Source organism: Acipenser ruthenus, chromosome 34 (assembly GCF_902713425.1).
Source record: "Acipenser ruthenus chromosome 34, fAciRut3.2 maternal haplotype, whole genome shotgun sequence".
NCBI classification, from domain to species: domain Eukaryota; kingdom Metazoa; phylum Chordata; class Actinopteri; order Acipenseriformes; family Acipenseridae; genus Acipenser; species Acipenser ruthenus.
In genome coordinates this window covers 4,861,631-4,884,657 of record NC_081222.1, presented here as the reverse complement: position 1 = coordinate 4,884,657, position 23,027 = coordinate 4,861,631, and the positions used below count along the sequence as shown (strand labels likewise).

Below are 23,027 nucleotides of genomic sequence, written 5' to 3'. Positions count from 1 at the left end.
CCTGCCTACCCGAGTGGATTTGGCATTGTCCCTGAATTACAGATGTGCAGATTAGGTTGGTCATGTGAAGTGACATGTGATCCCTGCAGCACTATACATTTGTAGGGAGTAGCACAATTGCAAACAGTCTACCAGAAATGGGAAAGTTCTGATAACAATCAAGACTGAACTGCTCCCTCCCTCCCTCACCCTCTAAGAGAAAGGATGTTCCCTCCAGTCCAGGGCAGGCTCGAGGCATGGAGACTGAACTGCTTCCTCCCTCCCTCACTCTGTAAGAGAAAGGGTGCTCCCTCTAGTCCAGTTAATAATGAGGGTACAGCCGATTCTTTGTAAAAAACAAAACAAAAAACATTGCCTTGTAATTCCTTTGAGACCTCCCCACACACACACACACACACACCTTATGTAATCGAAGCTGATACCTACTCACATACTCAGAAGCTGCTCTGTGCTTCAGACCTGAGCCTGCATATCTAAACCAGTGCGCACACACACGGTCATCGTAACAGTACCTACGCAAAATATTTGTATAAAATAGTTTTGTCGGATTGCATTTAAATGCAATGCAAATCGTCTGCAAGAGTAAAAGTGTGGGGAGGACTGTGAGAAATCAAGGCAGTTCTATGACAGACAGACAGAAAGACAGACACGGTATTGTTATTGTGTTGTGTAATGTGTGTGTTTGTGCTCATTAATAAAGATTGCATGTTCACTGGAACCTTTCACACACAATCCCATAATGGTGTGTTACTGTGACAACGCTGGACTCTTCCCAGACCCCCTCAGAATTACCCCTCACCCCCCTCCTGGTTTCTCCCCTATTATTTTCCTGCTCTCTGATTGGCCAACTGAAGATTGCTTTGCATCTCTTTGCTTGAGCGTTGTCACGGGTAACCGTTTCCAAGACTCAATCGAGCATGCTGATTGGTTGTTATTTTTAAGAGTGAGGATTTTTTTTTGTCTGTGTGAGTGTTATTGTGTGTATGTCTGAGTTGATTTTTTTTTTTAAGGAAAAACAAAGAAAGGGGGATTTATATTTTCCTGGGAAACGGTAAATAAAAAAAAAACAATAGAAAAAAGAACGAAGGAACATACGAAAAGAAAAAAGAAAGAAATGAAAGAAAGACCAAGGGGCAGACTCTGGCTTCTTTCTTTCTCTTTCTTCACAGTTCAGCCTCAAGGATCTGGGAGCTTCTCAAAAGGGACAAGTCACAACTAAACAGGACGGCCATATTTTGAACTTTTTGATGATTTTGCTATTTTAAAAGGTTAAAACAACACTTTTTTATTAAGCCGGTCCATGCTCTTCTCCTCCCTCCTCCCCTCTCATCCCCCTCCTTCTGTTCTTCTCACTCGCTTTTCTTTCTTGAATTAACCTCATCACGGCTTTCGGCTTCAGAATTAATCATCAGCAAAGAAATCGATATTTTATTTGCATTAATATATAACTTCTAGATATTAAACACCTTTTTTGGTAAAGAATCAGAGAGAATATTTCAAATCCGTCCCTGAAAAACAGGCCTTCTACAGAAAAAAAAGGTATGTTTATCTTTTAGAAAGTTCATCATTTAAATCAGTACCTTTCTTTGAATATTTCTAAAGTCAGCATAACTGAGTGTTTAATAGTTATGCATGTTATGTCTACCGACAGACTCCTAATCCAAATGTTTGTCATTTAATTTAGTTTGTATCTTTTAGTGTTTCTAAGTTTAGCAACTGTGCATTTTTATTGTTGGTTAATTTCGTTTTAAGGTTGCTGAAAAGGGCATCCCCTTGTCTGTCTGTCTATCTGTCTGTGTAACAGCTTTAGCTCTCTCGACTTTAATAAACAGATCTGCCTCGATACAGTAGCATTTCTAAACGTGTATATATTATGATAGCTTCTACTTGTAGCATCAACCTTGCTCTGCTGAGGCCCCAGGGTCGCTCCTGTGGTCCTCATTTCATCTTTATGAAGGTTTTCTGTGCAGGTTCAGCTCTGCTGAGGCCCCAGGGTCGCTCCTGTGGTCCTCATTTCATCTTTGTAAAGGTTTTCTGTGCAGGTTCAGCTCTGCTGAGACTCCAGGGTCGCTCCTGTGGTCCTCATTTCATCTCTGTAAAGGTTTTCTGTGCAGGTTCAGCTCTGCTGAGGCCCCAGGGTCGCTCCTGTGGTCCTCATTTCATCTTTGTAAAGGTTTTCTGTGCAGGTTCAGCTCTGCTGAGGCCCCAGGGTCGCTCCTGTGGTCCTCATTTCATCTTTGTAAAGGTTTTCTGTGCAGGTTCAGCTCTGCTCAGACCCCAGGGTCGCTCCTGTGGTCCTCATTTCATCTCTGTAAAGGTTTTCTGTGCAGGTTCAGCTCTGCTGAGGCCCCAGGGTCGCTCCTGTGGTCCTCATTTCATCTTTGTAAAGGTTTTCTGTGCAGGTTCAGCTCTGCTCAGACCCCAGGGTCGCTCCTGTGGTCCTCATTTCATCTTTGTAAAGGTTTTCTGTGCAGGTTCAGCTCTGCTGAGGCCCCAGGGTCGCTCCTGTGGTCCTCATTTCATCTTTATAAAGGTTTTCTGTGCAGGTTCAGCTCTGCTGAGGCCCCAGGGTCGCTCCTGTGGTCCTCATTTCATCTTTGTAAAGGTTTTCTGTGCAGGTTCAGCTCTGCTGAGGCCCCAGGGTCGCTCCTGTGGTCCTCATTTCATCTTTGTAAAGGTTTTCTGTGCAGGTTCAGCTCTGCTGAGGCCCCAGGGTCGCTCCTGTGGTCCTCATTTCATCTTTATAAAGGTTTTCTGTGCAGGTTCAGCTCTGCTGAGGCCCCAGGGTCGCTCCTGTGGTCCTCATTTCATCTTTGTAAAGGTTTTCTGTGCAGGTTCAGCTCTGCTGAGGCCCCAGGGTCGCTCCTGTGGTCCTCATTTCATCTTTGTAAAGGTTTTCTGTGCAGGTTCAGCTCTGCTCAGACCCCAGGGTCGCTCCTGTGGTCCTCATTTCATCTTTGTAAAGGTTTTCTGTGCAGGTTCAGCTCTGCTGAGGCCCCAGGGTCGCTCCTGTGGTCCTCATTTCATCTTTGTAAAGGTTTTCTGTGCAGGTTCAGCTCTGCTCAGACCCCAGGGTCGCTCCTGTGGTCCTCATTTCATCTTTGTAAAGGTTTTCTGTGCAGGTTCAGCTCTGCTGAGGCCCCAGGGTCGCTCCTGTGGTCCTCATTTCATCTTTGTAAAGGTTTTCTGTGCAGGTTCAGCTCTGCTGAGGCCCCAGGGTCGCTCCTGTGGTCCTCATTTCATCTTTGTAAAGGTTTTCTGTGCAGGTTCAGCTCTGCTCAGACCCCAGGGTCGCTCCTGTGGTCCTCATTTCATCTTTATAAAGGTTTTCTGTGCAGGTTCAGCTCTGCTGAGGCCCCAGGGTCGCTCCTGTGGTCCTCATTTCATCTTTGTAAAGGTTTTCTGTGCAGGTTCAGCTCTGCTGAGGCCCCAGGGTCGCTCCTGTGGTCCTCATTTCATCTTTGTAAAGGTTTTCTGTGCAGGTTCAGCTCTGCTGAGGCCCCAGGGTCGCTCCTGTGGTCCTCATTTCATCTTTGTAAAGGTTTTCTGTGCAGGTTCAGCTCTGCTCAGACCCCAGGGTCGCTCCTGTGGTCCTCATTTCATCTTTGTAAAGGTTTTCTGTGCAGGTTCAGCTCTGCTGAGGCCCCAGGGTCGCTCCTGTGGTCCTCATTTCATCTTTGTAAAGGTTTTCTGTGCAGGTTCAGCTCTGCTCAGACCCCAGGGTCGCTCCTGTGGTCCTCATTTCATCTTTGTAAAGGTTTTCTGTGCAGGTTCAGCTCTGCTGAGGCCCCAGGGTCGCTCCTGTGGTCCTCATTTCATCTTTGTAAAGGTTTTCTGTGCAGGTTCAGCTCTGCTGAGGCCCCAGGGTCGCTCCTGTGGTCCTCATTTCATCTTTGTAAAGGTTTTCTGTGCAGGTTCAGCTCTGCTGAGGCCCCAGGGTCGCTCCTGTGGTCCTCATTTCATCTTTGTAAAGGTTTTCTGTGCAGGTTCAGCTCTGCTGAGGCCCCAGGGTCGCTCCTGTGGTCCTCATTTCATCTTTGTAAAGGTTTTCTGTGCAGGTTCAGCTCTGCTGAGGCCCCAGGGTCGCTCCTGTGGTCCTCATTTCATCTTTGTAAAGGTTTTCTGTGCAGGTTCAGCTCTGCTCAGACCCCAGGGTCGCTCCTGTGGTCCTCATTTCATCTTTGTAAAGGTTTTCTGTGCAGGTTCAGCTCTGCTGAGGCCCCAGGGTCGCTCCTGTGGTCCTCATTTCATCTTTGTAAAGGTTTTCTGTGCAGGTTCAGCTCTGCTGAGGCCCCAGGGTCGCTCCTGTGGTCCTCATTTCATCTTTGTAAAGGTTTTCTGTGCAGGTTCAGCTCTGCTGAGGCCCCAGGGTCGCTCCTGTGGTCCTCATTTCATCTTTGTAAAGGTTTTCTGTGCAGGTTCAGCTCTGCTGAGGCCCCAGGGTCGCTCCTGTGGTCCTCATTTCATCTTTGTAAAGGTTTTCTGTGCAGGTTCAGCTCTGCTCAGACCCCAGGGTCGCTCCTGTGGTCCTCATTTCATCTTTGTAAAGGTTTTCTGTGCAGGTTCAGCTCTGCTGAGGCCCCAGGGTCGCTCCTGTGGTCCTCATTTCATCTTTGTAAAGGTTTTCTGTGCAGGTTCAGCTCTGCTGAGGCCCCAGGGTCGCTCCTGTGGTCCTCATTTCATCTTTGTAAAGGTTTTCTGTGCAGGTTCAGCTCTGCTGAGGCCCCAGGGTCGCTCCTGTGGTCCTCATTTCATCTTTGTAAAGGTTTTCTGTGCAGGTTCAGCTCTGCTGAGGCCCCAGGGTCGCTCCTGTGGTCCTCATTTCATCTTTGTAAAGGTTTTCTGTGCAGGTTCAGCTCTGCTCAGACCCCAGGGTCGCTCCTGTGGTCCTCATTTCATCTTTGTAAAGGTTTTCTGTGCAGGTTCAGCTCTGCTGAGGCCCCAGGGTCGCTCCTGTGGTCCTCATTTCATCTTTGTAAAGGTTTTCTGTGCAGGTTCAGCTCTGCTCAGACCCCAGGGTCGCTCCTGTGGTCCTCATTTCATCTTTGTAAAGGTTTTCTGTGCAGGTTCAGCTCTGCTGAGGCCCCAGGGTCGCTCCTGTGGTCCTCATTTCATCTTTGTAAAGGTTTTCTGTGCAGGTTCAGCTCTGCTGAGGCCCCAGGGTCGCTCCTGTGGTCCTCATTTCATCTTTGTAAAGGTTTTCTGTGCAGGTTCAGCTCTGCTCAGACCCCAGGGTCGCTCCTGTGGTCCTCATTTCATCTTTGTAAAGGTTTTCTGTGCAGGTTCAGCTCTGCTCAGACCCCAGGGTCGCTCCTGTGGTCCTCATTTCATCTTTATAAAGGTTTTCTGTGCAGGTTCAGCTCTGCTGAGGCCCCAGGGTCGCTCCTGTGGTCCTCATTTCATCTTTGTAAAGGTTTTCTGTGCAGGTTCAGCTCTGCTCAGACCCCAGGGTCGCTCCTGTGGTCCTCATTTCATCTTTGTAAAGGTTTTCTGTGCAGGTTCAGCTCTGCTGAGGCCCCAGGGTCGCTCCTGTGGTCCTCATTTCATCTTTGTAAAGGTTTTCTGTGCAGGTTCAGCTCTGCTCAGACCCCAGGGTCGCTCCTGTGGTCCTCATTTCATCTTTGTAAAGGTTTTCTGTGCAGGTTCAGCTCTGCTGAGGCCCCAGGGTCGCTCCTGTGGTCCTCATTTCATCTTTGTAAAGGTTTTCTGTGCAGGTTCAGCTCTGCTCAGACCCCAGGGTCGCTCCTGTGGTCCTCATTTCATCTTTGTAAAGGTTTTCTGTGCAGGTTCAGCTCTGCTCAGACCCCAGGGTCGCTCCTGTGGTCCTCATTTCATCTTTATAAAGGTTTTCTGTGCAGGTTCAGCTCTGCTGAGGCCCCAGGGTCGCTCCTGTGGTCCTCATTTCATCTTTGTAAAGGTTTTCTGTGCAGGTTCAGCTCTGCTCAGACCCCAGGGTCGCTCCTGTGGTCCTCATTTCATCTTTGTAAAGGTTTTCTGTGCAGGTTCAGCTCTGCTGAGGCCCCAGGGTCGCTCCTGTGGTCCTCATTTCATCTTTGTAAAGGTTTTCTGTGCAGGTTCAGCTCTGCTCAGACCCCAGGGTCGCTCCTGTGGTCCTCATTTCATCTTTGTAAAGGTTTTCTGTGCAGGTTCAGCTCTGCTGAGGCCCCAGGGTCGCTCCTGTGGTCCTCATTTCATCTTTGTAAAGGTTTTCTGTGCAGGTTCAGCTCTGCTCAGACCCCAGGGTCGCTCCTGTGGTCCTCATTTCATCTTTGTAAAGGTTTTCTGTGCAGGTTCAGCTCTGCTGAGGCCCCAGGGTCGCTCCTGTGGTCCTCATTTCATCTTTGTAAAGGTTTTCTGTGCAGGTTCAGCTCTGCTCAGACCCCAGGGTCGCTCCTGTGGTCCTCATTTCATCTTTGTAAAGGTTTTCTGTGCAGGTTCAGCTCTGCTGAGGCCCCAGGGTCGCTCCTGTGGTCCTCATTTCATCTTTGTAAAGGTTTTCTGTGCAGGTTCAGCTCTGCTGAGGCCCCAGGGTCGCTCCTGTGGTCCTCATTTCATCTTTGTAAAGGTTTTCTGTGCAGGTTCAGCTCTGCTGAGGCCCCAGGGTCGCTCCTGTGGTCCTCATTTCATCTTTGTAAAGGTTTTCTGTGCAGGTTCAGCTCTGCTCAGACCCCAGGGTCGCTCCTGTGGTCCTCATTTCATCTTTATAAAGGTTTTCTGTGCAGGTTCAGCTCTGCTGAGGCCCCAGGGTCGCTCCTGTGGTCCTCATTTCATCTTTGTAAAGGTTTTCTGTGCAGGTTCAGCTCTGCTGAGGCCCCAGGGTCGCTCCTGTGGTCCTCATTTCATCTTTGTAAAGGTTTTCTGTGCAGGTTCAGCTCTGCTCAGACCCCAGGGTCGCTCCTGTGGTCCTCATTTCATCTTTGTAAAGGTTTTCTGTGCAGGTTCAGCTCTGCTGAGGCCCCAGGGTCGCTCCTGTGGTCCTCATTTCATCTTTGTAAAGGTTTTCTGTGCAGGTTCAGCTCTGCTCAGACCCCAGGGTCGCTCCTGTGGTCCTCATTTCATCTTTATAAAGGTTTTCTGTGCAGGTTCAGCTCTGCTGAGGCCCCAGGGTCGCTCCTGTGGTCCTCATTTCATCTTTGTAAAGGTTTTCTGTGCAGGTTCAGCTCTGCTGAGGCCCCAGGGTCGCTCCTGTGGTCCTCATTTCATCTTTGTAAAGGTTTTCTGTGCAGGTTCAGCTCTGCTCAGACCCCAGGGTCGCTCCTGTGGTCCTCATTTCATCTTTGTAAAGGTTTTCTGTGCAGGTTCAGCTCTGCTCAGACCCCAGGGTCGCTCCTGTGGTCCTCATTTCATCTTTGTAAAGGTTTTCTGTGCAGGTTCAGCTCTGCTGAGGCCCCAGGGTCGCTCCTGTGGTCCTCATTTCATCTTTGTAAAGGTTTTCTGTGCAGGTTCAGCTCTGCTGAGGCCCCAGGGTCGCTCCTGTGGTCCTCATTTCATCTTTGTAAAGGTTTTCTGTGCAGGTTCAGCTCTGCTGAGGCCCCAGGGTCGCTCCTGTGGTCCTCATTTCATCTTTGTAAAGGTTTTCTGTGCAGGTTCAGCTCTGCTGAGGCCCCAGGGTCGCTCCTGTGGTCCTCATTTCATCTTTGTAAAGGTTTTCTGTGCAGGTTCAGCTCTGCTCAGACCCCAGGGTCGCTCCTGTGGTCCTCATTTCATCTTTGTAAAGGTTTTCTGTGCAGGTTCAGCTCTGCTGAGGCCCCAGGGTCGCTCCTGTGGTCCTCATTTCATCTTTGTAAAGGTTTTCTGTGCAGGTTCAGCTCTGCTGAGGCCCCAGGGTCGCTCCTGTGGTCCTCATTTCATCTTTGTAAAGGTTTTCTGTGCAGGTTCAGCTCTGCTGAGGCCCCAGGGTCGCTCCTGTGGTCCTCATTTCATCTTTATAAAGGTTTTCTGTGCAGGTTCAGCTCTGCTGAGGCCCCAGGGTCGCTCCTGTGGTCCTCATTTCATCTTTGTAAAGGTTTTCTGTGCAGGTTCAGCTCTGCTGAGGCCCCAGGGTCGCTCCTGTGGTCCTCATTTCATCTTTGTAAAGGTTTTCTGTGCAGGTTCAGCTCTGCTCAGACCCCAGGGTCGCTCCTGTGGTCCTCATTTCATCTTTATAAAGGTTTTCTGTGCAGGTTCAGCTCTGCTGAGGCCCCAGGGTCGCTCCTGTGGTCCTCATTTCATCTTTGTAAAGGTTTTCTGTGCAGGTTCAGCTCTGCTGAGGCCCCAGGGTCGCTCCTGTGGTCCTCATTTCATCTTTGTAAAGGTTTTCTGTGCAGGTTCAGCTCTGCTCAGACCCCAGGGTCGCTCCTGTGGTCCTCATTTCATCTTTGTAAAGGTTTTCTGTGCAGGTTCAGCTCTGCTGAGGCCCCAGGGTCGCTCCTGTGGTCCTCATTTCATCTTTGTAAAGGTTTTCTGTGCAGGTTCAGCTCTGCTCAGACCCCAGGGTCGCTCCTGTGGTCCTCATTTCATCTTTGTAAAGGTTTTCTGTGCAGGTTCAGCTCTGCTGAGGCCCCAGGGTCGCTCCTGTGGTCCTCATTTCATCTTTATAAAGGTTTTCTGTGCAGGTTCAGCTCTGCTCAGACCCCAGGGTCGCTCCTGTGGTCCTCATTTCATCTTTGTAAAGGTTTTCTGTGCAGGTTCAGCTCTGCTGAGGCCCCAGGGTCGCTCCTGTGGTCCTCATTTCATCTTTGTAAAGGTTTTCTGTGCAGGTTCAGCTCTGCTGAGGCCCCAGGGTCGCTCCTGTGGTCCTCATTTCATCTTTGTAAAGGTTTTCTGTGCAGGTTCAGCTCTGCTGAGGCCCCAGGGTCGCTCCTGTGGTCCTCATTTCATCTTTGTAAAGGTTTTCTGTGCAGGTTCAGCTCTGCTCAGACCCCAGGGTCGCTCCTGTGGTCCTCATTTCATCTTTGTAAAGGTTTTCTGTGCAGGTTCAGCTCTGCTCAGACCCCAGGGTCGCTCCTGTGGTCCTCATTTCATCTTTGTAAAGGTTTTCTGTGCAGGTTCAGCTCTGCTGAGGCCCCAGGGTCGCTCCTGTGGTCCTCATTTCATCTTTGGCAGGCACTGGTTATTTGACAGCCCTGTGTGCACGCTAAATCTTATGAAGGTTTACTGTGGTTTACCATGATACAAGCAGAAGCGGTAAAGCAATGCAAAAGCATAGTGAGATCAAGGAAGAGCACAGGCACTGTGCTGCAATGGTAAAGCAGAGTAGTTTAGATTTGAAGTATAAGAATGGGAAACTACTTTCATAAACCCTTTGGTCAAGATTTTTTGAAAGTTTTTAAAACTGTTTAAGGGGTAAGAAAAGTCTCCTTGCCAAAACATGCACTGTATACATTATAATGAATACCACAGATAGGAAACTTAACATGGTACAATTATACATGCAGTGATCAAAGCAGATAGGGTAGATTCTTCAATTTAAGAACACGGCGTTTACTTTGTTTATTAGATTTTGGCAACGGCGTTAATAGTTTGAAAATAAATATTTTGAATATGTCACTGAACTGGGTGACTTTGTGTTTTATATGTTTATATATTTAGCTTTTTTTAAACTTAGTTTTGCATTAAAGTTGTTGGAACCGAAACGGAATCTCACACTTTGCTCGCTTCCTACCCTGGCAGGGCAGAGAGTGGCACAGGACTCTCCCGGAGAGGGGGGTACACGATGGGACACTTTCCAATCCCAGTCCCGTCTCAGAGAGACGAGTGACAACACACAGAGGCACTTAAAGAGAGAGGTAGCGGGATTCGCGGATCGAAGCCCACGTTGTCTGGCTGAAGCAGTGAAGTCATCACAGTGATGTCATCAGGACTGTGTGACTGCTTCCTGTTACGTCGTCATGGCGCCGCGAGGGCTGGGGGGGCGCCGGGGGGGCAGGAGTCTCAGGTGCTTTCACAAGAAGCGCTGATGTCACAGGATCTTGTGTACCAGGAAATCTCTGTCAGCTCGCTGCCTGAAACCCAGAACCAAGCCCCGCCCAAGCAGGACTCTGCCTTCAACACCTTCCAGACCTCCACACTGGTGAGTACACCCTCTTCTGAAACCATCCTGCTGTGCACAACAGCCCCTGCACACAGTCCTGGGGTTCAGAGCTCCCCTCAATGAGTTTGAGCAGGGTTAGAACCCAGTCCTGCCTCCTAATCATTTTAGTAATATACACTACCTAAGCAAGGGCAGTTCTGAAAACCAGGTCTGGGTGCAGCAGGGCTAGAGTGAGTTTCTAACTCTGCATTCCTCATAGTTCAATTTTAAATAATATAAATAAAACAAACATGGATGGCCTACATCAGACCACTGGACTAATCATTGATCATTGTTTTAAATCTGTCTGTCTGTCTGTCTGTCTCCAGCTGATTGACAGCACTAACTCATCCAAGAGCACAGTGAAGTCCAATGAGAAGAAAAGAAACAGCACCATGTGAGTACAAATGAAACAAACCAGTGTCCCCCATTTCATATCAGAAACGAAAAACAAACCAGTGTCTCCTCGTTTCATAACAGAAGGGAAACAAACCAGTGTCTTCCCGTTTCATAACAGAAACTAAACAAACAAACCAGTGTCTCCTCGTTTCATAACAGAAAGGAAACAAACCAGTGTCTCCTCGTTTCATAACAGAAACGAAACAAACAAACCAGTGTCTCCCCGTTTCATAAATAAACAAAACAAATAAGCAGTGTCTCCCTGTTTCATAACAGAAACGAAACAAACAAACCAGACTGTCTCCTTGTTTCATAACAGAAAGGAAACAAACCAGTGTCTCCTCATTTCATAACAGAAACGAAACAAACAAACCAGCGTCTTCCCGTTTCATAACAGAAACGAAACAAACAAACCAGTGTGTCTCCCCGTTTCATAACAGAAACGAAACAAACAAACAAACCAGTGTCTCCCAGTTTCATAACAGAAACGAAACAAACAAACCAGTGTCTCCTCGTTTCATAACAGAAATGAAACATACAAACCAGCGTCTTCCCGTTTCATAACAGAAATGAAACAAACCAGTGTGTCTCCCCATTTCATAACAGAAACGAAACAAACAAACAAACCAGTGTCTCCCAGTTTCATAACAGAAACGAAACAAACAAACCAGACTGTCTTCCCATTTCATAACAGAAACGAAACAAACAAACCAGAGTGTCTCCCCGTTTCATAACAGAAACGAAACAAACAAACCAGTGTGTCTCCCCATTTCATAACAGAAACGAAACAAACAAACAAACCAGTGTCTCCCAGTTTCATAACAGAAACGAAACAAACAAACCAGACTGTCTTCCCATTTCATAACAGAAACGAAACAAACAAACCAGTGTCTCCCCGTTTCATAACAGAAACGAAACAAACAAACAAACCAGTGTCTCCCAGTTTCATAACAGAAACGAAACAAACAAACCAGTGTCCCCCATTTCATATCAGAAACGAAAAACAAACCAGTGTCTCCTCGTTTCATAACAGAAGGGAAACAAACCAGTGTCTTCCCGTTTCATAACAGAAACTAAACAAACAAACCAGTGTCTCCTCGTTTCATAACAGAAAGGAAACAAACCAGTGTCTCCTCGTTTCATAACAGAAACGAAACAAACAAACCAGTGTCTCCCCGTTTCATAAATAAACAAAACAAATAAGCAGTGTCTCCCTGTTTCATAACAGAAACGAAACAAACAAACCAGACTGTCTCCTTGTTTCATAACAGAAAGGAAACAAACCAGTGTCTCCTCATTTCATAACAGAAACGAAACAAACAAACCAGCGTCTTCCCGTTTCATAACAGAAACGAAACAAACAAACCAGTGTGTCTCCCCGTTTCATAACAGAAACGAAACAAACAAACAAACCAGTGTCTCCCAGTTTCATAACAGAAACGAAACAAACAAACCAGTGTCTCCTCGTTTCATAACAGAAATGAAACATACAAACCAGCGTCTTCCCGTTTCATAACAGAAATGAAACAAACCAGTGTGTCTCCCCATTTCATAACAGAAACGAAACAAACAAACAAACCAGTGTCTCCCAGTTTCATAACAGAAACGAAACAAACAAACCAGACTGTCTTCCCATTTCATAACAGAAACGAAACAAACAAACCAGAGTGTCTCCCCGTTTCATAACAGAAACGAAACAAACAAACCAGTGTGTCTCCCCATTTCATAACAGAAACGAAACAAACAAACAAACCAGTGTCTCCCAGTTTCATAACAGAAACGAAACAAACAAACCAGTGTGTCTCCCCGTTTCATAACAGAAACGAAACAAACAAACAAACCAGTGTCTCCCAGTTTCATAACAGAAACGAAACAAACAAACCAGTGTCTCCTCGTTTCATAACAGAAATGAAACATACAAACCAGCGTCTTCCCGTTTCATAACAGAAATGAAACAAACCAGTGTGTCTCCCCATTTCATAACAGAAACGAAACAAACAAACAAACCAGTGTCTCCCAGTTTCATAACAGAAACGAAACAAACAAACCAGACTGTCTTCCCATTTCATAACAGAAACGAAACAAACAAACCAGAGTGTCTCCCCGTTTCATAACAGAAACGAAACAAACAAACCAGTGTGTCTCCCCATTTCATAACAGAAACGAAACAAACAAACAAACCAGTGTCTCCCAGTTTCATAACAGAAACGAAACAAACAAACCAGACTGTCTTCCCATTTCATAACAGAAACGAAACAAACAAACCAGTGTCTCCCCGTTTCATAACAGAAACGAAACAAACAAACAAACCAGTGTCTCCCAGTTTCATAACAGAAACGAAACAAACAAACCAGTGTCCCCCATTTCATATCAGAAACGAAAAACAAACCAGTGTCTCCTCGTTTCATAACAGAAGGGAAACAAACCAGTGTCTTCCCGTTTCATAACAGAAACTAAACAAACAAACCAGTGTCTCCTCGTTTCATAACAGAAAGGAAACAAACCAGTGTCTCCTCGTTTCATAACAGAAACGAAACAAACAAACCAGTGTCTCCCCGTTTCATAAATAAACAAAACAAATAAGCAGTGTCTCCCTGTTTCATAACAGAAACGAAACAAACAAACCAGACTGTCTCCTTGTTTCATAACAGAAAGGAAACAAACCAGTGTCTCCTCATTTCATAACAGAAACGAAACAAACAAACCAGCGTCTTCCCGTTTCATAACAGAAACGAAACAAACAAACCAGTGTGTCTCCCCGTTTCATAACAGAAACGAAACAAACAAACAAACCAGTGTCTCCCAGTTTCATAACAGAAACGAAACAAACAAACCAGTGTCTCCTCGTTTCATAACAGAAATGAAACATACAAACCAGCGTCTTCCCGTTTCATAACAGAAATGAAACAAACCAGTGTGTCTCCCCATTTCATAACAGAAACGAAACAAACAAACAAACCAGTGTCTCCCAGTTTCATAACAGAAACGAAACAAACAAACCAGACTGTCTTCCCATTTCATAACAGAAACGAAACAAACAAACCAGAGTGTCTCCCCGTTTCATAACAGAAACGAAACAAACAAACCAGTGTGTCTCCCCATTTCATAACAGAAACGAAACAAACAAACAAACCAGTGTCTCCCAGTTTCATAACAGAAACGAAACAAACAAACCAGACTGTCTTCCCATTTCATAACAGAAACGAAACAAACAAACCAGTGTCTCCCCGTTTCATAACAGAAACGAAACAAACAAACAAACCAGTGTCTCCCAGTTTCATAACAGAAACGAAACAAACAAACCAGTGTCCCCCATTTCATATCAGAAACGAAAAACAAACCAGTGTCTCCTCGTTTCATAACAGAAGGGAAACAAACCAGTGTCTTCCCGTTTCATAACAGAAACTAAACAAACAAACCAGTGTCTCCTCGTTTCATAACAGAAAGGAAACAAACCAGTGTCTCCTCGTTTCATAACAGAAACGAAACAAACAAACCAGTGTCTCCCCGTTTCATAAATAAACAAAACAAATAAGCAGTGTCTCCCTGTTTCATAACAGAAACGAAACAAACAAACCAGACTGTCTCCTTGTTTCATAACAGAAAGGAAACAAACCAGTGTCTCCTCATTTCATAACAGAAACGAAACAAACAAACCAGCGTCTTCCCGTTTCATAACAGAAACGAAACAAACAAACCAGTGTGTCTCCCCGTTTCATAACAGAAACGAAACAAACAAACAAACCAGTGTCTCCCAGTTTCATAACAGAAACGAAACAAACAAACCAGTGTCTCCTCGTTTCATAACAGAAATGAAACATACAAACCAGCGTCTTCCCGTTTCATAACAGAAATGAAACAAACCAGTGTGTCTCCCCATTTCATAACAGAAACGAAACAAACAAACAAACCAGTGTCTCCCAGTTTCATAACAGAAACGAAACAAACAAACCAGACTGTCTTCCCATTTCATAACAGAAACGAAACAAACAAACCAGAGTGTCTCCCCGTTTCATAACAGAAACGAAACAAACAAACCAGTGTGTCTCCCCATTTCATAACAGAAACGAAACAAACAAACAAACCAGTGTCTCCCAGTTTCATAACAGAAACGAAACAAACAAACCAGACTGTCTTCCCATTTCATAACAGAAACGAAACAAACAAACCAGTGTCTCCCCGTTTCATAACAGAAACGAAACAAACAAACAAACCAGTGTCTCCCAGTTTCATAACAGAAACGAAACAAACAAACCAGTGTCCCCCATTTCATATCAGAAACGAAAAACAAACCAGTGTCTCCTCGTTTCATAACAGAAGGGAAACAAACCAGTGTCTTCCCGTTTCATAACAGAAACTAAACAAACAAACCAGTGTCTCCTCGTTTCATAACAGAAAGGAAACAAACCAGTGTCTCCTCGTTTCATAACAGAAACGAAACAAACAAACCAGTGTCTCCCCGTTTCATAAATAAACAAAACAAATAAGCAGTGTCTCCCTGTTTCATAACAGAAACGAAACAAACAAACCAGACTGTCTCCTTGTTTCATAACAGAAAGGAAACAAACCAGTGTCTCCTCATTTCATAACAGAAACGAAACAAACAAACCAGCGTCTTCCCGTTTCATAACAGAAACGAAACAAACAAACCAGTGTGTCTCCCCGTTTCATAACAGAAACGAAACAAACAAACAAACCAGTGTCTCCCAGTTTCATAACAGAAACGAAACAAACAAACCAGTGTCTCCTCGTTTCATAACAGAAATGAAACATACAAACCAGCGTCTTCCCGTTTCATAACAGAAATGAAACAAACCAGTGTGTCTCCCCATTTCATAACAGAAACGAAACAAACAAACAAACCAGTGTCTCCCAGTTTCATAACAGAAACGAAACAAACAAACCAGACTGTCTTCCCATTTCATAACAGAAACGAAACAAACAAACCAGAGTGTCTCCCCGTTTCATAACAGAAACGAAACAAACAAACCAGTGTGTCTCCCCATTTCATAACAGAAACGAAACAAACAAACAAACCAGTGTCTCCCAGTTTCATAACAGAAACGAAACAAACAAACCAGACTGTCTTCCCATTTCATAACAGAAACGAAACAAACAAACCAGTGTCTCCCCGTTTCATAACAGAAATGAAACATACAAACCAGCGTCTTCCCGTTTCATAACAGAAATGAAACAAACCAGTGTGTCTCCCCATTTCATAACAGAAACGAAACAAACAAACAAACCAGTGTCTCCCAGTTTCATAACAGAAACGAAACAAACAAACCAGACTGTCTTCCCATTTCATAACAGAAACGAAACAAACAAACCAGAGTGTCTCCCCGTTTCATAACAGAAACGAAACAAACAAACCAGAGTGTCTCCCCGTTTCATAACAGAAACGAAACAAACAAACCAGAGTGTCTCCGTTTCATAACAGAAACGAAACAAACAAACAAACAAACAAACAAACCACTGTCTCCCTGTTTTAGAACATAAACACTCAGCATCGCCTCGGGATCCTGCTGTCCACCCAAAAGTGCTCACAAGGAGACACCCTTATAGCAACAGAGTCAGGCTCAGCTGGACGGGTTAGCGTATGGTAATTTTGGTCCCTAAAGCAGCAGAGATACAATCAGAAACCAGTTTCCTTTTTGAATAGCTGGCAGGTCTTAATTGACCATAATCAATACATTGAGGACTATTACTCAAAAACAAGAACAATCAATGTGTAAACTATTGTCGAAATGCACCTGAAAACACGCCTGCGCATTTTATTATTCAATTCAATGAGAAAACTTTAGAATTCCAAATCTCTACAAGAAAATTATAAAAACTTTTGGCTTGATCACTTATTATCCTGCCCAGGAATCCAAACTTTAAACCAATTTTTTTTTTTTTTTTTTTAAACCGCAACCCTGTTGATTGGACAGCATTCTCATGGTAACTGACTGTTAGCTTCGCTATTTCTTTCTTTATTGAAATGCATTTCCTTGAGAAGAACACACACAAACACATCCACACAGAGGAGAGCTGTGAGGCTCATTCACAAGGATGACCCTTCCAATCAGCAAGAGCATTTCCATTTCAAAAGCAGCAGTTCTCCAAAGAGAAAATGCAAAGCACCAGATACCGACTGACTCAGGATCCAAAACAGGTGCAAAACCAGCAGGGGGAGCGGAGTGGATGGAACCATGTGAACACCTCCCCTCCCTTTTTACCAAAAATGTCTCCACCTCTGCTCAAACCACTCTCTCCCCTGTACTCTCTCTCGTACTCTCTCCACTGTACTCACTCCATTCCTTCCCCCTCCATCCTCTCTTCACTCTACCCTCTCTATTCTCTACTCTGTCCACTCTCTTCCCCTCTCCTCTTATACCTCTCTCTCTCCACTCTCTCCCCAGCCAGCTGCTAACCTCTCGTGCTGCTACTGTGTGTCATGTATAACTGTTGTCTTAAATAAGGACCAGAACACTATTTATTTTAACTGCTGCAATGAAATTCCTGCACAATAATAAAACAATATTTATTTTAAATCTTGGGTCTGTGTCATCTCTGCGACCCTGTGCCATGTAGTTACAAATCTGCTTTTTCAGAATTTGCGAAGAACCCATTAAACTACTTATAAGTAGTCTAGCTACAAATTTCTGCTAAGAAATAAATAATAAATTAAAATGAAATCACGCGTTGTTGTTTGACCCTGTTTTCTATACCCGTTACACATGAGCATTGACGGCCTCTGATTGGCCACAGCACCTGGTCAGGACTCCTCATTAAAGGTCAGATAGAAGAAGGGTGGAGATGGAGCAGTGGTGTAGTGGTAAAACAACAACTGTGGCTGGTGTGCAGAGGCACTGGAACAATTTTCATAGTGGGAGTGCTGAAAGCCATTGAACAAAACTGTAACCCATGTAACCCTGTAACCCATGTAAGCCGTGCATTCAGTTGCTATTATGTTGAACGTGTTAATTAAACAAAGCCAGCATCAACACCTGTTTCTCTATTTCAGTAAAACAAATGTTTTAACCATGGACCTTGCAACAGTGTTTACAACATGCTTACCATAAAACGCTTGGAGCAAATCTAGCGTGAATACAAAACATCTCAGTGTATTTCCTCCCTAATCCTGGTCCCCAAGGATTGTACACAGTTCTGTGTTGCTGTGGCAAAGTGGTTAACAGTGTGCAGGTGCAGGAATGCAGCGGTGATCAATAAACAGATAAACACCGCTAAACCAGGTGCAATGATATTTTATTTGCATTCCAATTGGTCTGATGACACAAAGACAGTAAATAATAACAATGATAACAGGCAATACAGTGGCGTGTATTGCTCTGTTTTCATCCACGGGTTGGTCCCGAAATAATAATAGTTCCGATCTTTTAACTCCCACACGTAACACAAACACAAGCCCACAGTGAGTGATACAGTGCTCGTGGTATAAATGCAGTTTATTCGTGAAACAATTGGTGCAGCGTTGTCCGGGTAAGTGCTGGCCTTTGGCGACAGCTCCGGATCGTTCAGCTGTCTAATAACAAAGTGGTTCCTTAGACACGACAAAACAATAAAACACTCACGATTACGATTCACGTTCTCCTTCCGGTTCAATTTAACCATACAAAAGGAACAGATCACTTCGCTACGTCCCCTTTTGTACCGTCAAGCATGACCCTTGGTTAACTAGTGCAACCGTTCCTCCAATCCGCGGCTACCACATCGTTTCCTTTAGTGTATGATTTAGTGTACTGTTGCTCCGCCCCCTTTCTAGATGGCCGACTTCCGACTAACACAGCTAGTCTAGCAAGGGCAGGGCAACACTTCACCACACATCACAACACAACACAGCTGGTCTAGCAAGGGTAGGGCAACACTTCACCACACAACACAACACAACACAGCTGGTCTAGCAAAGGCAGGGCAACACTTCACCACACATAACCAGCGCAGAGAGGAGTGCTGGCTTCCAGAAAAGTAGATTATAATGCTGTGATCCACTTAAGTACTGCAATTTAGAAATGTTCACTTGTAAAAACACATAACAGTTGTATTTTATTTACAGTAGTCTTACACAAGGACAGTCAGCAGGTTCCAATGATTGACTTGCGATGCTGTTGATTTTTTGTCACGAGGGAATGTCATTGTATACGTGTGTTTTTACTAGTATTGCTCTAGAAAGCAGCACCTCCGGTTAGCAGCATTTGTTGATTTTAGCAGGTGGTGCTGCTGAAGAATCTGATATTCTTTTTGGGACATTTTCAAGAAGCATTCTACTGTACTTGCTAGCTTCTATGCGTTCCAACAACTAATCGACTCTCACGAGATTGCAACGGTGTGATTTGTAAAATATCCGCCCTGTTGTGACTGTCAGCGCTGATTGCTGTTATCGTTTGTGTTCCAAAGCAATATAAAGAAGCAGTGACCTGCACACACACAGATCATAAGATCCATGAAACTATCAGGATTTATCATTGCACCTGCAGGTGCACAGCACCCCTGTACTTCAAGCCAGGGGGGCTGCCGCACCCCCAGCTCCCACGCCCCTGATTACGTGCATGTCAGTTGTGGTGGACGTGCAGAATTGTGGGTTAAAGGTTAAATCGGAAGAGATTCTGCTTGTCTTTAAATGACCGAGTCACTTCATATAATAAATTGGAATGTGCCTTTGCGTTAACCCTTGGAATAGCCAGGATTTGCTTATCGCAGGACAGGACAGGAGCGAGTAAACACTTTATTTCTTAAATGAGAAGTGATAAACTCAGTTTATCCAAGTTTACCCTCGACTACACCAGTAGGATGGAGGATACTGAATCAAACTCAAGAAACACCTTGCATAGCTTTACACTCTCTCTCTTTCATCTCTATCCACTCCTCCTTTCATTCTCTCTCTCGCTCCAGCACTAAAGAGGTGAAGAATAGGCTGAGTTTTCTGCTTCAGAAACCTGACCAGTCCTGCAGCGACCAGAACACATCCAGCGAGGGTAGCTCTGAGAAGCCAGACAAGGATGACAAGTGAGCATTAACATTTTATTAACAGTCCCCTTTGCAGCAACGACACTTATTTCTCTGACAGTGTACAGAACTCTTGCACTCAGAATGTCAATGACAATGCATTTGAAACGTTTAACCACGACAGAATCTACATAAACAAATTAAAAACAAAAAGAGAAAGTACTGTAAAATGAAAGAAAGAAAAAGGCAGCACTCATTCCTCTCCTCTTGGGCAGCAGCACCCCTCTCCCACTCTCCTTGTCTAGTCTCACCCTCATTAATGTTGCATCATAAAAGCTCTCTAATGGAGAGCTTCTCATGATGGCCTTTCTGATTGGTTACAAAAATTCACAATGTGTTAAAACTGAAACGTTTAACCATGTTTAATCCTAAAGTGTAAAGATTTAGGAAATGAAACAGAATTCAGCAGCCCTCCTCCCTACCCTGTGCAGTATCTGTTGATGGCAGTGACCCCTCCCCACCCTGTGCAGTATCTGTTCACCGCAGTGACCCCTGTCCCTGTGCAGTATCTGTTGATGGCAGTGACCCCTCCCCACCCTGTGCAGTATCTGTTCACCGCAGTGACCCTTGTCCCCACCCTGTGCAGTATCTGTTCACGGCAGTGCCCCCTGTCCCCATCCTGTGCAGTATCTGTTCACGGCAGTGACCCCTGTCCCCATCCTGTGCAGTATCTGTTGATGGCAGTGACCCTTGTCCCCACCCTGTGCAGTATCTGTTCACGGCAGTGACCCCTGTTTCTCTTGCAGGCCGACCTCACTGGAGGCGCTGGAATGGAGTCGATCACTCGAGGTGCTCCTGTCCCATCACTGTGAGTGACAACACCCTGTCTTACAAAAAAAAAAAAAAAATGGCATAATATAAATGAATGGTGAAAGAAAAAAACTATTTGTAAAAAAGCTGGAAGAAACGACAAACTGCTCTGGGTAGGTCAGAGAGTCAACAACCTGGAAGGCTTTCTCAGTCAGACAACTCCTGCTTTTCTAACATCGTATTCTCTCCTCCCCTCTCATATCCTGTCTCCCTCTCTATCTCCTCCATCCTCCTCTCATTATCTCTATCTCCTCTCTCCCACTATCTCGTCCCACTCTCCCTCCCCTCCTATATCCGGTCTCCCTCTCTATCTCTTCTCATCTCCTCCCTCCTCCTCTCATTATCTCCATCTCCTCCCTCCCACTATCTCATCCCAATCTCTCTCCCCTCTTATATCCTGTCTCCCTATATCTCCACTCTCATCTCCCTCTCACTATCCCCTCTCTACTACCTCTCCCCTCTCTCTCACTCTCACTCTCATCTCCTCTCTCCCACCTATCCTCCCCTCCTCTTTCCCTCTCTATCTCTCTCTCACTATCTCATCTCCTCTCTCAGATGGGGTGGCGGCATTCCGCTCGTTCTTGCGCTCCGAGTTCAGTGAAGAGAATATAGAGTTCTGGCTGGCCTGCCAGGATTACCGCGGCACCAAGCCAGCCACAAACGTCATTCCCAAAGCCCGGAAAATATTCTCGGACTACATCGGAATACAGGCTCCCAAAGAGGTGAGAAAAAAATAAACAACACTGCTCCTGTGAAGAAAAATACAAAATCTACAAACTGGACCTGAACCTATTTATTAAATTTACATCTACGTACAGCTGTGTCGATATTCTACAGTAAGACTCTGGGCTAAATTCTCAAAGCTGTTTACTCCAATTCATCATTGGCAATTGTTTTTCAGAGAGGAGAAACAAACCCAATAAAGTTACCAAACCAGATAAAACAACTGTGACTTTTAACTGAGGAACTTGAGAGTAGTCTTAAGTTCTTTGTAATGGTGTTTTTTCACTTTCAGATAAAAATTCCCAGTTTCCTTCTTGCAGATTAACCTGGACTCTGAAACCCGCGAGGCTATCATGCACAGCCTGGCTCAGCCCACGAGAAGCTGCTTCGACGCGGCGCAAACGCGGGTCTACAGCCTCATGGAGAAGGATTCGTACCCGCGATTCCTCAAGTCAAAGATCTACCTGGACCTTGTGAAGCAAGGGGAGAGATAGAGAGGAGGGAGGGAGTGAGAAAGAAGCAAAACCTCAAAACCCAAATCCACAAGCCACTCAGCTGCCCCGTGACCCCTCACCTCTATTGTTTGTTGTTGTGGCAATAAATGAATTCACAAAGACTTGGAACTGCTGAGCTAAAGGATCTGCACTGCAGTCTCTACGTCAAAGACTTGTAACTTTAAAGCACCTCTGTGGCCTCAAAGCTCTCAGCATCATGTTTAACCTGCAAGTACAGCCAGTATACCATAGTGTAACCCTCCCCAGTACAGGTGAGAAGTACCATGTTTGCAGAAAATACTGCCAGCAGTCTGAAACCAAGCAGTACATTACAGTACAAAGTCAAGTAACCACACAATGGGAGTGTGAGCAGTCTTGCTTATCTTCTGAAAACTACTGAAAGCGCCAAAAGTGTTTAAAAGTGCTTTAAAAGTGCAACGCAGCCATTTAAGAAACTGTTTTAAACCAATGAAGAAATTGGGAAATCTGGCTGATGAGACTTCTGGATAGTCATCTCTGTACTGTATTATTATAACATTGCTAGCTGTGGTTAAGTCAATTGCCATTGTCAATGGGTAGATGCCGTAATACTGAAGTAGCTACAAGGACAGAGAATGCTAGTAATACTGTGAACTACAACACGCATCAAGAAGAAACACGACAAGGACATGAGCGCTCTTTCAGCTTCTTTCAATGAGACTCCGGGCTCTTGAAAAACAATTTGTGAACCGAAAATACGTAAAGTTTTAGGAAAGTGGGCCTGTGGCAGAGTGGTTGTTGCAGTGATGACATCACGGACCAGAAAGGAGCTACGGCACTCAGCTATTTTATTAAATAATAAAGCAAAAGATTTAAACAAACACAAAACACCACAAAACAAAAGGGCACGTTGGCCAAACAAACAATAACGAAACAAGTATATTTAAATATAGCAATTGTTTTTCTCTCCACAAAGCACGTCTCGTCTCTCCCCCCTTGCGCAGACAGCTGCAGGCTTTTATATTCTGGCCGAGGGGTTAACTAGCTGTTAATTATCTTATTACCCCTCGGCCACAGTCTGCATGACTTTAGTAAGGATGCGTGACTGTCAGCTGGTTAAATAATCAGTAGCTGTGGTTCCCGAGTGGCGCATCCAGTAAACACGCTCCATGTGGAGTGCAGAATGCGCTCTATAGCCTGGACATCGCGAGTTCAAGTCCAGGCTATTCCATAGCCGGGTGCCTGCGGGCTTGCCTGTAAGCTGCCCGAGAGCTGCGTTGTCCTCCGACGCTGTAGCTCTTGGGTGGCTGCATGGTGAGTCCGCAGTGTGAAAAAAGCGGTCGGCTGACGGCACACGCGTCGGAGGACAGTGTGTGTTCGTCTTCACCCTCCCGAGTCAGCGCAGGGGAGGCAGCGGTGAGCTGAGCTTAAAAAATAACTGGCCATTCTAAATTGGGAGAAAATAATAAAAATAATTGGCAACGACTAAATTTATAGAAATTTAAAAAAAAAAAATAATCAGTAGCTGATCAGTCACGCATCCTCCGAGGTTTTAAAATATA

General features: G+C 45.2%; 2 protein-coding genes across 5 annotated transcripts in view; one reads left to right on the top strand and one right to left on the bottom strand.

Annotated features, from left to right (window-relative positions):
• LOC117402041 (regulator of G-protein signaling 5) overlaps window positions 1–23,027 on the bottom strand; it is a 130,826-nt gene that overhangs the window by 16,520 nt on the left and 91,279 nt on the right. The window contains exon 3 of one of the 2 annotated variants that reach the window (XM_059007260.1): window positions 20,160–20,286. The exons of the other annotated variant lie outside the window; for it this stretch is intronic. The gene's annotated coding sequence lies outside the window, so the exon portion shown is untranslated. The remainder of the gene's footprint in view (window positions 1–20,159; window positions 20,287–23,027) is intronic. 2 annotated transcript variants of the gene reach the window in all.
• Window positions 985–22,995, top strand: LOC117965541 (regulator of G-protein signaling 8-like). Of its 3 annotated transcripts, none has more exons than XM_059007258.1 (7): window positions 985–1,539; window positions 9,652–10,051; window positions 10,381–10,448; window positions 19,346–19,459; window positions 20,206–20,267; window positions 20,825–20,991; window positions 21,285–21,369. In XM_059007258.1, the coding sequence occupies exons 2-7, from the start codon at window positions 9,830–9,832 to the stop codon at window positions 21,315–21,317; spliced, it is 666 nt and encodes a 221-aa protein (XP_058863241.1). In that variant the 5' UTR covers window positions 985–1,539; window positions 9,652–9,829; the 3' UTR covers window positions 21,318–21,369. The 3 variants fall into 3 exon arrangements, with proteins under 3 accessions (XP_058863241.1, XP_058863240.1, XP_058863239.1); XM_059007256.1 differs by having other exon boundaries at window positions 1,063–1,539; window positions 21,313–22,995; XM_059007257.1 differs by lacking the exon at window positions 19,346–19,459 and having other exon boundaries at window positions 1,055–1,539; window positions 21,313–22,995.